Genomic DNA, 15,213 nt, shown 5'->3' with positions numbered 1-15,213 from the left:
GAGAGTGTGGCAGAGGGAAGCAGCTCACATCAGGAGGCAGAGAGAGAGAGCAAGTCTCCACTCTCCAGATACAAAATCCATACCCCAAAGCCATGCCCAATCCCCACCTCCTCTGGCCATACCCCACCACTTCAGTTACCACTCAGTTGATCCCCATCAGGGGTTTAAATCACTGATTGGGTTAAGACTCTTACAACCCAGTCATTTCTCCTCTGAACCTTCTTGCACTGTCTCACACATGGGTTTTTGGGGGACACCTCTCAGCCAGACCATAACAAGATCCTCTAGAATTTAGGGGTTAGGAGTAGTCTAGAGAAGAGAAAATAATTCTCACCTGTAAGTTTGTTTGTTCAATGATGTGTTGCCCAGGAATCCAGGAGCATTGTGAGTCTGAGAGTCTTAAGTTCGGGGCTTTGGAATCCTTCCACAGGATACAAGATGAATATACCTGCCTCAAGCAGAGGCCAGAAAGTCCATGTGCACCAAGAATCCAGTTCTCAGTCCTGCTGGAGAGAGACACATAAAATTGAGTGTTTAAGAGGGGATTAAAACAAAACCTAATGCCCCTTGGAAGGTAATCTCAAACCCTGAGCTTGGGTCCACGGAAGGAAGTCTCCATTCGGTGGGAATATGTGATCCTCCAGCCCAGAGGGCTAAGGAACCCCTGGAATAGAAGGGAGTTCCCACTGGCCTAGAGGAGGGGTTCAAAGAGCTCGACCTCCCTGAGAAACAACAGTGACAATCTCTCCTTCAAGTAAGTAAGAAAAGGAAAAAAGTGTATTCTCAGCCATGAGGCAAAGTTTATTTTAAGAATGCGAACTTCCCAGATGAGAGTTTCTAAGTCTTTAAGTCAGATAAATTTATATTTTAAAAAAATTAAAGCCACTTCTGAAGTAATCTTGCCCGAAAAGGTGAGCATGATCCCAACTGAGCCTTTAGATTTACCTTCCAATTCATAAGAAATAAAGGGGCTACAGGAGCAAGTTAAATCATACTGTACAAAAAGCAGCCAAGGAAATCCAGAAAAGAAAGCATTCTACAGGTAACCAACCAAGTGCCATTAGTAAATCATTAGCATTAAACCCAGGGTCCAGGCCAGGGTCAGGCAACTATGGCTTGTGGGTAAGTCTAGTCCACCAGCGAGTTTAAAAAAACAACTTTGAAAACGAAACATTATTGAACATAGCCAACTTACTGATGTATGTATCAGCTACGGCTACTGCATGACAGCAGCAGAGCCGGGCAGTTACACAGAGACCCCGTGGCCTGCAAAGCTGAGAGGGTATCTAGCCTTTCACAGAGAAAGTTTGCCAACTCCCTGCCCTAGATTGAAAATGACAATCAACAAATACCAAGCGTGGCTCTTGTTTGGTTTATGATTCACACAAACCAAGAGTAAAAAAGTACATTTCTCTTAGCAAGACCCTGTCTCAAAACTTAAAATAAAAAATAAAAAGGGCTAGGGATGTGACTTAGTGGTTAATTGCCCCTGGGTTCAAGCCCTAGTACCAAAAAAAAAAAAAAAAAAAAAAGTGCATTTTTGAGACAATCAGGGAAATCTCTCTATGAACTGAGTTTTAGGACAACATTAAGGAATTATTGTCACGTTCACTAGGAGGTGATAATGTTAGAGTTTTATGAGAAAATGTCCATATTTTGAAGGTGGATACAGAACAATTTAGAGGAGAACTGTGATGTTGTCTAGAATAACCCACTTTAAGTTGCTTCGATCAAAAATTTAAAAAAAAAAATGCAGATATGACCAACCAAGAATCGTGTGATCTATTAGACAGATGTATGGAAATCCATTATACTATTCCTGTGCTTCTGTTTGCTTACATTTTTCTTAATGAAAAACAAATCAGAACCTTGATCAAAAATAGAGTTGATCTCCAGAGAGCTTTCTCTCCAGGCTCCTGCCCAGCCCAGTCCTGCCCATGCTGGGGCAGCCTTGCTGAACTCTGACTGTCTTCATTTTAAGCATTTTATCTTTGCTCAGGGTGACTACTTTGCTCAGGAATGCCACTTTCCTACAAGAATTCACTCTCTGCCAAGGTCTGGGCCAGATGGGACCTTCCCTGTGTCCTCCTGTGAGTATTCCTCTCTACTCCAACAGCACACGGAATGTCATACAAACCCAGAGACTTCCCATTGCTGGGTTTTTCTGGAAAGCCACTTGGGGGAGTACACCAATACCTCACAGAGTAACCACAGCCTGCACCCCTCTGGGTTCAGGAGCAAGGCCTGCAAACTAAATAAGGCCGTCTTGCTCTGAGCAGCTTCACTGACCACAGAGGCCTCCAACTAAGTAACGAATTCCTGTAACCAAGATGCCGCGTGGTCATGCTTAACTGAGGTTTTTTCAAATGAAGTCTTTAGAAGCCAAGGACTGCCGCAGGTGGAGAATGTTATAGAGGAGGCTCCTAAGATCACTTGATGCCCTCCTTTTACTGCCACCTTTCCTTGGGTCCTGTCTCTCTTCAAATACGGCTGCCAGCTCATGGGGACCTCAACCCTGGTAAAGGCCAGGCCGGTGGCAGGCACACAACCTTCCAAAGACTGCAAATGCTGGCAGCTGGAATAGAGAGATCTTAGGAGGTAAAATAAAAAGAAAAATGAGCAGATAATTAAAAAACAGGTTTCTACCCCTGTTTTGTTCATATATTGCTACCTCCTGCTAACATCAGAGTGAATAACCACCTTCTCCAGGATTAGTGTTAGTAGTTAGGGTTCTGGTTGGTAAGGTCTACTATAAAAATTTCCATACAGAAGTCCACCAATTAGAATTTAACTTTACAAACTCAGCTTTCAAAAGAAAAAGGCTGTCCACTGAGAAAGAGAGGTTTGCTTATTCAAAAACTTGTGGTTTCTCCTGGGAGTAGTTTCAGAGAAAAAGGAGTTGAACTGCAGGGTTTTCCATAGTAGCACAGTCATTACATTGAATGGGGCCAGGGAAGTCTTCAGTGACAAGAAAAAGGACCTAACTAGGCCAGTGTGTGTAAACCCTACATTTTATATAGGTCAATCCAATTAATTCAGAGATATGCTTTCATTTTAAATTTGTGATCCTGGTCCCCCAACAATAAATAGCCGACTCTAAAAAAGAAAAAGAAAAAAAAAAAAAAAAAAAAACAGCAACAATTCCAGTGCATTATCTTATCACTTCACTACTAATAAACTCAACTCAGCACCAACAAGCTGTGTTCAAAAGACACCTCTTTCTGCGCGAGTCTGCGGAGTTGCCCCTGGCCAACGAGTGAGGCAGCAACACAGCCACATCTGAAAGCAAGGGGAAAGAAATGGCTCTCCAAATCCAGGTGTTTCCTAAATGGCTCCAAAGAAACCTCAGCTCAGAAGCTCGCAATGCCAGATGTTTTTATTTTTCTTCTGCAGGTTTTGGGCTCCTTGCAAACAGCTTCTCTAAAGTGAAGCGCTGGATTTCTGAAACCGTCCTCGCTGGACGTCGCGACCTTGCTCGAGCGGCCTTGCGGGCCGGAAGCCGGATCGCCTGGACGCGCGGCGCCCCCGTAGGGCCTGCGGCCGTTCCCGGCTCTCACGCGCCCCCGCGGCGGCCCTGGCCCAACGGCGCCCCCGCGCCCGCGTCCGCGCCTCACCTGCTGCCCCGCGGGGCCGTGGGACCGCGCTCCCGCCGCCGAGCGGAAATGCCCTGCGCGGGCGCCGCACCCAGGCCGCCCCGGGCGGCGCCCCCTGCAGGCAGCCGCCGCTCCGCCCGGCCCTGCGGCGCCCGGGCCCTGGCCACGCCGGCCCCAGCCACGGACGCGGCACACCTGCTGAGTGCGCCCCACCCGGACTCGAACAACCAACTCCCCTATCTGGGGACGCCCTGCCGCGGACGCAGACTCAGCCACTTCCCACTCCTGGAAGCCCCACGTCAGACACAAGCCCTGACAGCTGGGCACTTCTGCTTAGCTCTGACTCAGGGCTGGACCGGACACACCTGGCGCCCGCATCAAACCCAGAGGCTCGCCAACGACTCCAAGAACGGCGGGCACGCCACACCAGGTGGACACACCTGGGGATGAACCCCATGGGTGCGCAGCAAGGCCTGACACCTGGGCGCACGCTCTTCAAGCGGGTGTAGATCATCATGTAGCCACGCTGCCCACTTCCCCCTTTTAAACTAAAACTATTGCTTAGGGGGCAATGGAAAGGTGGCTTTCCCCTGTCCCCTGGGCCCAGGACTGAATTTGAGCCCCAGATATTAGAGGATTGAGAAATAAAAGCTGAGGGGTGGGGGGGGATTTTTCTCCAGAAACTGTGTTCTGGGTTTAAGCAATGTTATTTTGGGGGCCCAGGTTACAGAAATGGGACAGAAATGGAGAGAGGGTCACTTCTGGCCCCGAGAGACACAAATAAAGAAGTATTGTTAGACTAGCAATAATAACCCCCCTTAATCATTTCCTGCCCCTTCTACTTTCTCATCTACGTAGATTGCTCAAAATCGCTTTATAATCTGATTTTTATTCAGACATTTCCCACAATGCTGGTGTAGTTCTATTTTGAACAGATGTGCAATTCCAAAAGAAATCAAAGATTAGATTCATAAAGCACTAAGATTTATAGAGTTCTTTCTTGTCTTGGGCAGTTCATGATTAGAAAAGTCTTAAAAACCTTGCCTAGAATATAGTTTTTAGCATGTTAATATTTAAAGAGTAGCATAATCCTAAATTTTTGGAAGGGAAATAATGCTTCTCTCTCTCTTTCTTTCTTTCTCTCTCTCTCTCTCTCTCTCTCTCTCTCTCTATCTCTCTCTTTCTGTTGGTCCTGTCAGTCTAGGAAAATGACGCAGACAGGTGAATCAATAATTCCTCCAATAAAGGAAAATTAAAGATGGTGAGTGTTAAGTTGCATTTACTTCCAGAAAAGGTTGGGAAAGCTGGGTCTAACAGCTCTATGGAATGAAATTTTCATTTTAACAATCAAAATGTTTTTGTTCTGCTGGATCCAACCCAGGGCCTTGTGCATGCTAGGCAAGCCTTCTGCCACCGAGCCACATCTCTAGTCCAATAACATAACTTAAAGTAGTCAATAGTCACTTTTGGACTGTGCTCCCGTCTAGCAGCACCCAAACCTTGAAGCATGTACTCTCAAGGCCACACCTTTGGCCTACCGAGTCAGCAATTCTTGGGCCGAGGCACAGTGAGGGGCATTTTTATTAGTGATGATGACAGAGGTTCAGGCTTGAGAACAATGGCCTATTAAGGATCTACTTCTATGCTTCTCATACTTCAATGTACAAGTGAAGCAACTGAGGTTCTTGTTTAAACATGCAGATTCTGACTTTGCTAGCCAAAAGTAGAGTCTAAAAATGCAGATTGGCAGACAGCACTTGGTGAGGATTTACTCATCTTTGTGAGCAGTAAAGGCAAGCATGGGGGCACGCCTTATTAAAAAAGGGAGAAAGAGTCAAAGTTTCTCAAGGAATTGGTTTGGTCAGTCTAGGTAAGGCTTCGCCTTGTCAATTTAGGGCTGGTGCATTACTCAGGAGCCCTTGGCGAGCCAATCACGCTGATGGATGATAGGAAACCGTCAATTTCTCCAGTCTGTGAGGTTGTGTCCAACTGCAAAGGTTAGCTCTCCATTGGACTTTTTTCCTGCTCATTCTGGTCCACTTGTTCTGCCATTTTGTAACCTCCCTCCCTTACCCTTCAGAAATGGTCATGCAACTAGCAAAACTCCATGCATATGTTCAAAGCCCTACAAAGAGTTTTTTAATCAACTCCAGGATTTAAACTAGAAAATATCTTTAACCAGAATTTTCTTGTTTGACCATTTCTGTTGTCTAAATGTGAGCAGGTAATTGCCAAGCTCTGTTGTTTTGGTCTGTTTCATGCTGTTTTAATAGAATACCTGACAATGAATAATTTAGAAAGAATAGAAGTTTATTTCTCACCATTCTGGAGGCTGGGAAGTCCAAGAGCAAAGCAATGGTGGGTTTGGGGTCTGATGAATGCCCAGTTTCTGCTTGCAAGATGATGCCTCCAATATGTGTTCTTCAGAGGGGAGAGATGTGGCTCCAGATGCAGCAGAAGAGAGGAAGAACAAAGAACCCACTCTTACAAGCTCCTTTATACAGGCACTAAAACCACCCATGGGTGGAGCCCTCTTGGCCTAATCACTTCCTAAAGCTCCATCTCTCAGTGCTGTGGAATTAGCAGTTGATGTGAGTTTGGGAAGGACATCTAGACCAAAGGCTATTTTTCCAGATCTGGATGTAATAATGTAGATGCCTAATTTATATCTGACTAAATAATCTGCCACTGAATATTAAGCAAGAGGCTGGCCTCATCTCTTTATTATCCCTCCTGCACCCCTCTAGCATTCAAATACCACACAATAGGTGGGAAAATACCTTTGCATCTCTTGAAATGATAGTTATTATGTAACATAAGCAACAGAAGTGAAAGGAACTTCGTGTGTGTGTGTGTGTGTGTGTGTGTGTGTACTGGGGATTGAACTCAGAGGCACTTAACCACGGAGCCATATCCCAGCCCTTTTTTGAATTTTATTTAGAGACAGCATCTCACTGAGTCGCTTAGGGCCTCACTAAATTGCTGAGGCTGGCTTTGAACTCGAGATCCTCCTCCCTCAGCCTCCCAAACTGCTTGGATTAGAAGTGTGTGCCACCGTGCCCAGCCAGGTAAGGAGCTTGAGGCTAAACCGAATAACACTATAAAAATCTACTGAAATACTATCAAATTATTTTAGTGAATCAGGGAAAAAATCATCTGGGGCCTCAACTATTCTGCAGCCTGATTCTAACCCGCCATGTGTATTTGTAGGGCCCTCAAGCCAAGAAGGAATTTTACACTTCTAAATGCTTGAAAATAAATGAAAACCAAAATAATATTGATGAAATTCAGGTTTCAGTGTCGGAAATACACAGCATTTGTTTCTATACTATCTATGGCTGCTTGTGTGTGTGTGTAGTACTGGGGATTGAACCCAGGGCTGATGTACCATGGAGCCACATCTCAGCCCTTTTTTATTTTGAGACAGTCTCTCACTGAGTTGCTGCAGCTGGCCTTGGATTTTTGATTCTCCTGTGTCAGCCTCCCAAATCTCTGGAATTGCAGGCATGTGCCTATCTCTATGGCTGCTCTTAGCCACAGAGACCATATGTTCTGAACTGTCTAAAGCATGTATTATCTGCCCTTTTACAGAAAAAGGTTTGCCTGCCCTGCAAACTTTGTCTCTTACTCCAGCCTCTCCAATACCTGCCTCTTCTTTCTGTGGGAGTGGATTGATAGGACTTTCCTCCACAGAGCTGAGTTTCAGGAACCCGGGTCTACATCCCTGTGCACGTTTCAAGTACCTCACACCACAGTACGAACAATTGCAAAAGTAATAGCAATTTACTTTTAGACCATTTCCCCTAGGTTGATCATTACTAACTCAAAAAGAAAGACTCCACAATTTCAACTTAGATTCATTAATGAGGCTAATTTAGAATCCTTTAATTTTGTGTGTGCAAAAAAATGAACAGTAGAATATATTCTGCAAATCACAGGATTCCTAACTTCCATTTCTAACCTTGGCTGTAAAAATTAACTGTTAAATTTGAAGGCGGCAGGATTATTTTTTTCTTTCTTTTCAATCTGTCAAGTGATTTTATTTGGTACAACAGGTCTCACTCTTAAATAATTTCCATGGCAAAGAAATTAATGAGTGAAGAAAACCAACCTCATGAAGCTAAGTTTGCTCACATTAAATTCAATCCTGGTATTTCTGTAAATAATGTTTTAAAGATGATGTGGGATGCGGGGGGGTTTGTTTTGGTTTGGTTTTGAATAAGGCATTGACCTTTTCTCCACAAAAGATATGCAATATCTTTTCTAAGAAGTAGATGAAATTTTCCAAGCAGTTGCAGTTGAAATGGTTCTTTTTGCCCATAATTTGTAATTTCAGGAATAAGAAGCAAAGACGGGGGTAAAGCACTATATGAGATTATTTCATTAGCCTTGGGAATAAATCTCTAATCATGAATAAGGGAATAATGTAAGAATTCTCAGAAGAAATAATCTGATCAACCAAATGTGCCCCCCACTATGATCAAAGCTAATTACACCGCAAAGAGCCATCGCCATTGGTGGCCTGTCTCTAACGCTGCAGTTTTTCCGCCATTGTTCTTGAAATGGGAATCAAGCCATTGAGCCATGCCACCCGAACACTGACTTTTTAAAGGAAAAAGTGCCACTCTAGTGTCCAGTGTAGACTTCACAAAATGAAATGAAGCTTGATCCCCCTGATTGGAGGACTGGGTGTACCGGTGCGTCTTCCCATGTCATCCTTGGACAGCTTCATGAGCCGGGCATTATCATTCCGATTCTACCTATGACCCAGCTCTGGGAGGCAGAGTAACTCAAAGGCACCCTGCCTGCCAGTAAACAAGGGTGCCAGGACTCGAGTCTACATCCAGCTGAACTGAAGCCTGTGCACTTTTCTCTTTACTGGACATTATTTATGCAGAAAGCTGAGTTTCATCGCAGCATATTCATATATACATAAAAGCAGGGTTTGAGCAATTTCACTCCCAATACCTCCCCATCCTCTCCTCCTTCTTACCAAGGTCCTCTTCCTCCACCCTAATGGTCTCCATTCTACTTTCATGACATCCACTTTTCCCACTTCCCCCCCAGCTTCAGCATGTGATACTTAGTTCTGAGTCTGGCTCAAAATTATGGTTTCCAGGTCCATTGATTTTCCTGCAAAAAAAATCACAAAACAATAACAAAAAACAAACTCAAAACAACAGCAACAACAAACCCAAGGCAAAAACGACCCTGTGATCTGTGATCTTTAACACGATGGCTAAAACAGGGAAACTTGGTAGTATATGCTGCAATGTGTTACCAGGACTAGTCATTTCCTGTGGTTGAACCTCTTTGTTAAAAGTACTAGTTCTGTAGTACTTAATGTCAAAGAGTGGGCGAGAATGACAAACCCCATGCATACTGAGCCAAATTGAAAAGGAAAAAGGTCCTTTAATGAGCATGCCAGGCAAGCGGCAGCTGGGAGCAGGCTAGCGCCTCAGAGAACTCCCAGCACCTGAATTTTGGAAGTACAGAGTTTAAAAAGGCAAAACCTCAAGAACAATTGAAGCACATGTAGGTCAGAAAGACCCTGTTGACGCGGATATTTTGATTACATGAGAAAATTGTTTTGATTATACGTTTTAGAGTCATTTTGTCATACATCAGGGCCATAGTCAGGGATGAGGGAAGGTCCTACTGTACTGTCAACATAGATGCAGCTTCAGGAGGTTGAAAGGAAAACGTTATAAGCAAGCATGCAATGGAGTCAGGTCAGAACAAAATGGCGTTACTTTGGTTCTTTTCCATTTTACTTAACCCTACATAACACAGAGGGTTATTTAATGGAACCCTACGCTCTATGAAGAACTTTTATACACGTGATCAATTGGATATTACTTCGACATTATATAATATACTAAAGACGAGGGGGAATTACTTCCTCTTTTCAGATTAGGAAAGGAGATTAGATGGCTTGACCTAGGTCTTTCCACTGGTATGTGGCCTGTATCGGCCCAAAGATTGCCAGGTACAGAGCTGGAGTTGGATGAAGTCAGTCCTAATGGCTCATGGCAACAGAACAGACCAGAGGAAGCCTGGGATGTGACAGCAAGACAAGCCTGGAGGGTTGGGGACAGGGTGGATTTAGGTGAAATTGAAAGAAAACTTCTGAGAGGCTAAGAAGGCAAGACTGGACCACAGATCAGGTCCAGGGCCCTATATCTCTGAGACCAGATTCCCAGACATGTGACCTGTGCATCCAGAAACCCGCCCACATCACTCTCACATGCTGGGAAATTGGGGCTGTTTCTGACACACATGGGAAGTTCATCCACTGATTTCAAACAGTGCTTCTTCAGAAACTTCTCACGAGTAAGAAAGCAGTGTGTACCTGAGGAGGGGGTTATTTGACCTGTTATCACGTCAGTGACTCCTTGGGAGAAGTGTGGCTTCCTGTTCCCTCTGCAGCTGTCCACAGCCTGACGGAATTCGGGCAGAATTTTACTTCTTCATTCTCAGGTGTTTTTGACCTTATCATTTCATTTCAGGTCATTTCAGGACTAGAAACCTTCAGTATATTTTAGAGGGTTGAAATTTCAAACATTTGTACATTTCACAACCAATTTTTATGGGGACTTATGTAAGTGTGCAAAGTAGCCCACTTTTATAACATTTTTCAGGGAACTTCTGTAATTCATTTTTAAGAAATAGGTTTTAAGCATCCAAGTAAATTTGAAAGGCCACTGGTTTAGTCTAACCTCGTTTTGTAGTGGAGAAATTATAAAAGCAATAGCAACCTCCACTATTTTTATGAGAAACAACTAAGGCATGGAGAGATTAAGTGACTCATCCCAGGTTCCAGGTAACTAATGGCAGGATTGGACTCATTTGTACCTGATAGAATTGTTGATGCTTAAAAACACATGACTTCTTTAGCTGGGTGTGTTGGTGCATGCCTGTAATCCCAGCGGCTCAGGAGGCTGAGGCAGGAGGAGGGCAAGTTCAATGGTCATGCAGGCACAATTGGACTCAGATCCAGAGCTTCGGAAAAGCATACTTCTGGAAGTTAGGTGAGTAGCTCAGCACATGAGGAAGCTCTCAGCTCTCAAAAATGCAATCTGGATTGTGATTCCAGGGAGGGAAAAGGTGGAGAGGCACCTAATACATGCAATAAAACCAGGAAGTTCAGGGTTTCGGTTAGTTTTTTCATCACTATGAACAAAATACCCAAAACGAACATCTTAGGGGAGGAAAAGCTTATGTGAGGCTCACAGTTTCAGAGATCTAAGTCCATAGATGGCCGCCTCCATTGCTCTGGGCCCAAATTGAGGCAGCATTCATGAGGGCAGGGCCCAGCCGAGGAGAGTTGCTCCCCTCATGGCAGCAAGGGGTGCTAGAGGGAAGATGCCCCCTCCCAGGGCACATCCCTAGTGACCTACCTCCTCCAGCCACACCCCACCTGCCTACAGCAGTCAGTCCATTGAAACTAAGGTGGGCTGGTTGAGTTACAGCTCTCATGACCAATCATTTCACCTCTGAATACTTCTGCATTCATAGGAGCTTTTGGGGGACATATATCCAACATTCACCATTAAACAAAGATATTTAGAAGATGTACCCAAAAGACAAAAATATGACTTACCCTAGGAAAATATGAAAGGGGTTATTTTGCAAGAACTGTGTCAGGAAATATAAGCGGAGCCCTTCCCCTGTTATCTTTCCATCTCTTCCTCCTCCCTCCCTCCCTTCCTGCTACTGCAAATCCCAGACTGTATGTCATTTCATATCGACTGACTTGGTGTGTACTGCTATTTAAAAATATACAGATATTATTACATCATCCACCATTATCATAACAAATTTAACTATTAAGGGGTCCGAGAATGTCATTTTGTAGTTTTGCAATTTAAAATTAGGAATCAAAGGGAGCACAGTTTTGTGAGATGCTGGTGGAACTACTTACTTTGGCAAGGAAGCGTCTTGGATGCCTCTGGGTTCTTTGCTCGGCATCACAGTGGAGACAGGTGGATCTTGGAGTCCCACTCTCACTGCGGCTACAGTTGGTCAGCGGGCTCAGCTGGTGACAGCTGGACGCTCCCCTGCAAAGTTCCCCATCACCCTTCTAGCTGATGGTCATATTCGTTGCTGATCTTTGCTGAAACACAGTTAGTTTGTTTGGGACAAAAAAACAACAAAGGATGATTTTCTAAATGTAGTTCTTTCAACATTTATTAGTTTTAATTAATACATGAAGAAGAATCTCCCTCATCAGACATAGCTATTTGCTAATCCTCTGATCTTGACAGGCGTGCCAAATCCAGTTTTCAGAAAGTCATTGGAGTAGTCCCCTTTGGAAAGCCATAGGAACAGTCATGAGAAATACTGACCTTGTAGGTATCCAATAATGTTGAAAAAAATAATTTGATTGCAATCATTAGACACAACAAATTTCTCATTTTGAAACGTGAATTAAATTACTGGGTAGTACTCTGTGCACACTTCCCACTTTACTCTGGAGGAGCATGGCCCATTAGAAATAGAAAGTGAATGGCAAATGCAAACCCACAGATGCAGTTTAAATTTATTAGCCATGTTCAAAAGTAAAAAGAAACGAGAAATTAATTATAATATCATCATATATTTTCTTTAACCCAATATAATTGTCCCTCTGTTTCCATGGAGGATTGGTTCCGGATCCCCCTCAGACACCAAAGTCTGCAGATGTTCAAGTTCTTTATATAAAATGGCATAATATTTGCGTATAATCTACACACGTTCCCTGCATACGTTAAACCATCTTTAGATTGCTTATAATGCCTAATACAGTGTAAATGCTGTACAAGTTGTGGCTGTGCTGTCCTGTTTAGGGAATAATGGGGAGGAAAAACGTTTGCACATGCTCAGGACAGAAACAATTACTTTCAAATATTTTCCACTCAAGTTGGTTGAATCTGAGGATGCAGAATCTATGGATATGGAGGACCGACCATGTATCTAAAATATTATAATTTTGACATGCAAACAACATTAGAATGATGGAGGCAGGTCACATTTTTTTATGCCAAGTCTTCAAATTGAAGCATGTAGTTTATGTGTATAGCATGTTCCACTTTGGACTGGCCACATTGCATGTACCCAGCAGATGGACATGTGTCCAGTGGCTTCCTTATTGACAGTGCAACTGTAGACATGCAGTTCTTATATTATTTTCACAGCAACTCTGCAAGATAAGCATATGACCTGCATTTTTTTCTAAGAAGAAGCTGAGGCCCAGAAAGGCTGCCATTCCTGTAGCTGACTGCTGAATATTCCGGAGGGGCCTGGCCGTGGGAATGAGGGTCCAGGAGTCCATTTCTCGTTCACATGCAGCCACAACTGTCCCCTTTTGTGGGGCTGATCTCCACCTGATTTTGGGTCCCGTTCCTTCCTTTCTTGTCTAGATCCTCCTCTCTCCAGTTCACAGGCAGCTTTTTACTTTCAAAGGCTTCTCTCATAGTCTGTGCCAAGTGGAGGACGCTGGCACCTCTCATTCTCTCCCAGCCCCTCTGTTTATCACCAATTGGCTCCTAGACGTTTCTCCAACTCACTGCCACCTAGCTGCACAAAGCCAGCTTCACCCTGACACTGCACACCTGGAATGGTCTGTCACCCTGTTCGCATCGCTTTGTCTCTAATTCCTTCCCCACCTGCAGCCAAAGTGATCTTGTCAGGACATAATTTGGACTGTGTCTCTTCCTGCTTTGACTCCTCCCATGATTTAAGATGAGGATCCTCTGGTCTGGGGACCCTGGCACAAACTGGCCCTATTCACCCTATTATGTGCCCCTCTCCCTCCTGCTTGGATTTTGTACCCACTTTCTCTCCAGGGGCCTTCGTGCCTGCTGTTTCTTTGCATAATTCAGGTTTTCTAACCTTGGCAGTGCTGACGTTTTGGGGTAGATAATTCTTTCTGGAAGAGGGGTTGTCCTGGGCATGGTAGGAGATACAGCACGCCTCCCCACCTCATCAATTTTAACCAAGATATCTCCAGGCATTGCCAAATATTCCCTTGAGAACAGCTGACCTGGAGTGACTGACTTCCTCTATCAAATCTCAGTTTAGAAGTCACCATCAAAGGAAACTCTTTCCTGACTTGAGGTTAGAGCAGTGTAATGAGACAAGGAAATAATAGGAATTACTATAGTTGTGTATTATATAGTAATAACAAGCTGTGTTTGGTATTTGCCTGAACTTGTAAAACTAAAATAAAGGAGCCTGGTGACATCCTGCTGGGAGGCAGGATGACACTCCTGAACGAGGCTGATATGAACCTTTATCTATGATTTGAGTGGGGGCTCCTAGTACAGTCGTGTTCTGGTCTTTATCAATGAAGACCAGAGCATGACTGGGCTGAAAATCACTACTTAAACCCCTGGACTTTTGGAGCAAACTGTCAGCAGCACCGTGACCAGAGGCCTCCATGTTGCTCTGTCTCTTGACTGCCCCGGCTGCTGTCCACTCCATCACTGATTCTTGATCGACCATTGTCACCGAGGCCAGACGACTAACCACCTCTCCCGCGGTGACGACTGCCACCCAACCTCCAGCTTATCGGACACCCAGGGACGGCCAGAGACATCAGAGGAGTTGAGAGCGGCTATGGCTGAGAAGAATCCCCTCGGTCTTGCTGACTGACTTCTTGACTAAGAGACGTTGCATTGAGTAAGTCCATGGGGATTGGACTCTAAGTGAACATAGGAGTGAATCTTCAATGTATTTGTGACTTGCTATTATTAGGAATGCTAAGTTGAGTGTGCATTACATGAATAAAATCCACTTGTTGGAACCAAACTTGATTCCTTTCTTACTCACTGCTCGCGACAATCAGGCCTCTCTCTTTAGCTATTATTTATATGACAATTGTTATGGTTTGGATATGAGGTGTCCCCCAAAAGCTCACATGTGAGATAAAACAGGAAGGTTCAAAGGAAATGATGGGGTTGTAAGAGTCTTAACCCAATCAGTGAATTAACCCCCCTGATGGGATTAATAGAAGTGGTAGGGTGTGGTGGAGAAGATTGGAATTGGGGCATGGCTTTGGAGTGTATATTTTCTATCTGGAGAGTGGAGTGTCTCTCTCTCTCTGCTTCCTGATGATGTGAGCTACTTCCCTCTGCTTTACTCTTCCACCATAATGCTCTACCTCACCTCAAGCCCCAAAGGAATGGAGCCAACGTTCTATGAACGAAGACCTCTGAAACCATGAGCCCTCAAATAAACCTTTCCTCCTCTATAATTGTGCTGGTCAGATCATTTAGTCACAGCAGTGAAAAAGCTGACTAAAACAGAAATTGGTACCAAGAAGTGGGGTTGTTGCTGTGACTAACCTGACCGTGTGTTTCAGAAGATTTTGGAGTTTTTTGGAATTGGTGGGAGGAATTTTGAGATGTATAGCAGTGCAATCTAGAAATGCCTTAGGTTGTTGTAACTGGAGATTAATGGCCAATTCTGGTGGGAGCTCAGAAGACCAGAATGGCTATAGGACCGTGATCAGTGAAGGTCCAGCTTGAGAGGGTTCAGAAAAGAACTCTTCTATTGGAAGTTGGAGAAGAGGCCATTCATGTTATGATCTGGTTGAGAAGTTTTCTGCATTTTGCCCATGTACAGAGACTTTCTATGA

General features: G+C 44.2%; 2 protein-coding genes across 3 annotated transcripts in view; one reads left to right on the top strand and one right to left on the bottom strand.

Moving 5' to 3' along the window:
• Positions 1 to 3,767, bottom strand: part of Ggact (gamma-glutamylamine cyclotransferase) — a 38,588-nt gene extending 34,821 nt beyond the window's left edge. Inside the window, exons 1-2 of one of the 2 annotated variants that reach the window (XM_047554214.1) lie at positions 3,615 to 3,767; positions 335 to 506 (exon numbers count right to left, since the gene is read on the bottom strand). The gene's annotated coding sequence lies outside the window, so the exon portion shown is untranslated. Of the gene's footprint in view, positions 1 to 334; positions 507 to 3,215; positions 3,348 to 3,614 lie in introns of those variants that run through there. The other variant, XM_047554215.1, reaches the window with a different exon arrangement.
• On the top strand, positions 3,300 to 4,825 carry LOC124984824 (uncharacterized). The gene is made up of 2 exons (XM_047552883.1): positions 3,300 to 4,023; positions 4,793 to 4,825. The coding sequence occupies exons 1-2, from the start codon at positions 3,300 to 3,302 to the stop codon at positions 4,795 to 4,797; spliced, it is 729 nt and encodes a 242-aa protein (XP_047408839.1). The 3' UTR covers positions 4,798 to 4,825.
• The last annotated feature ends 10,388 nt before the right edge of the window (positions 4,826 to 15,213 follow it).

This window comes from Sciurus carolinensis, chromosome 5 (assembly GCF_902686445.1).
Source record: "Sciurus carolinensis chromosome 5, mSciCar1.2, whole genome shotgun sequence".
Lineage (NCBI taxonomy): Eukaryota > Metazoa > Chordata > Mammalia > Rodentia > Sciuridae > Sciurus > Sciurus carolinensis.
This window is presented reverse-complemented; position numbering and strand designations above follow the sequence as displayed.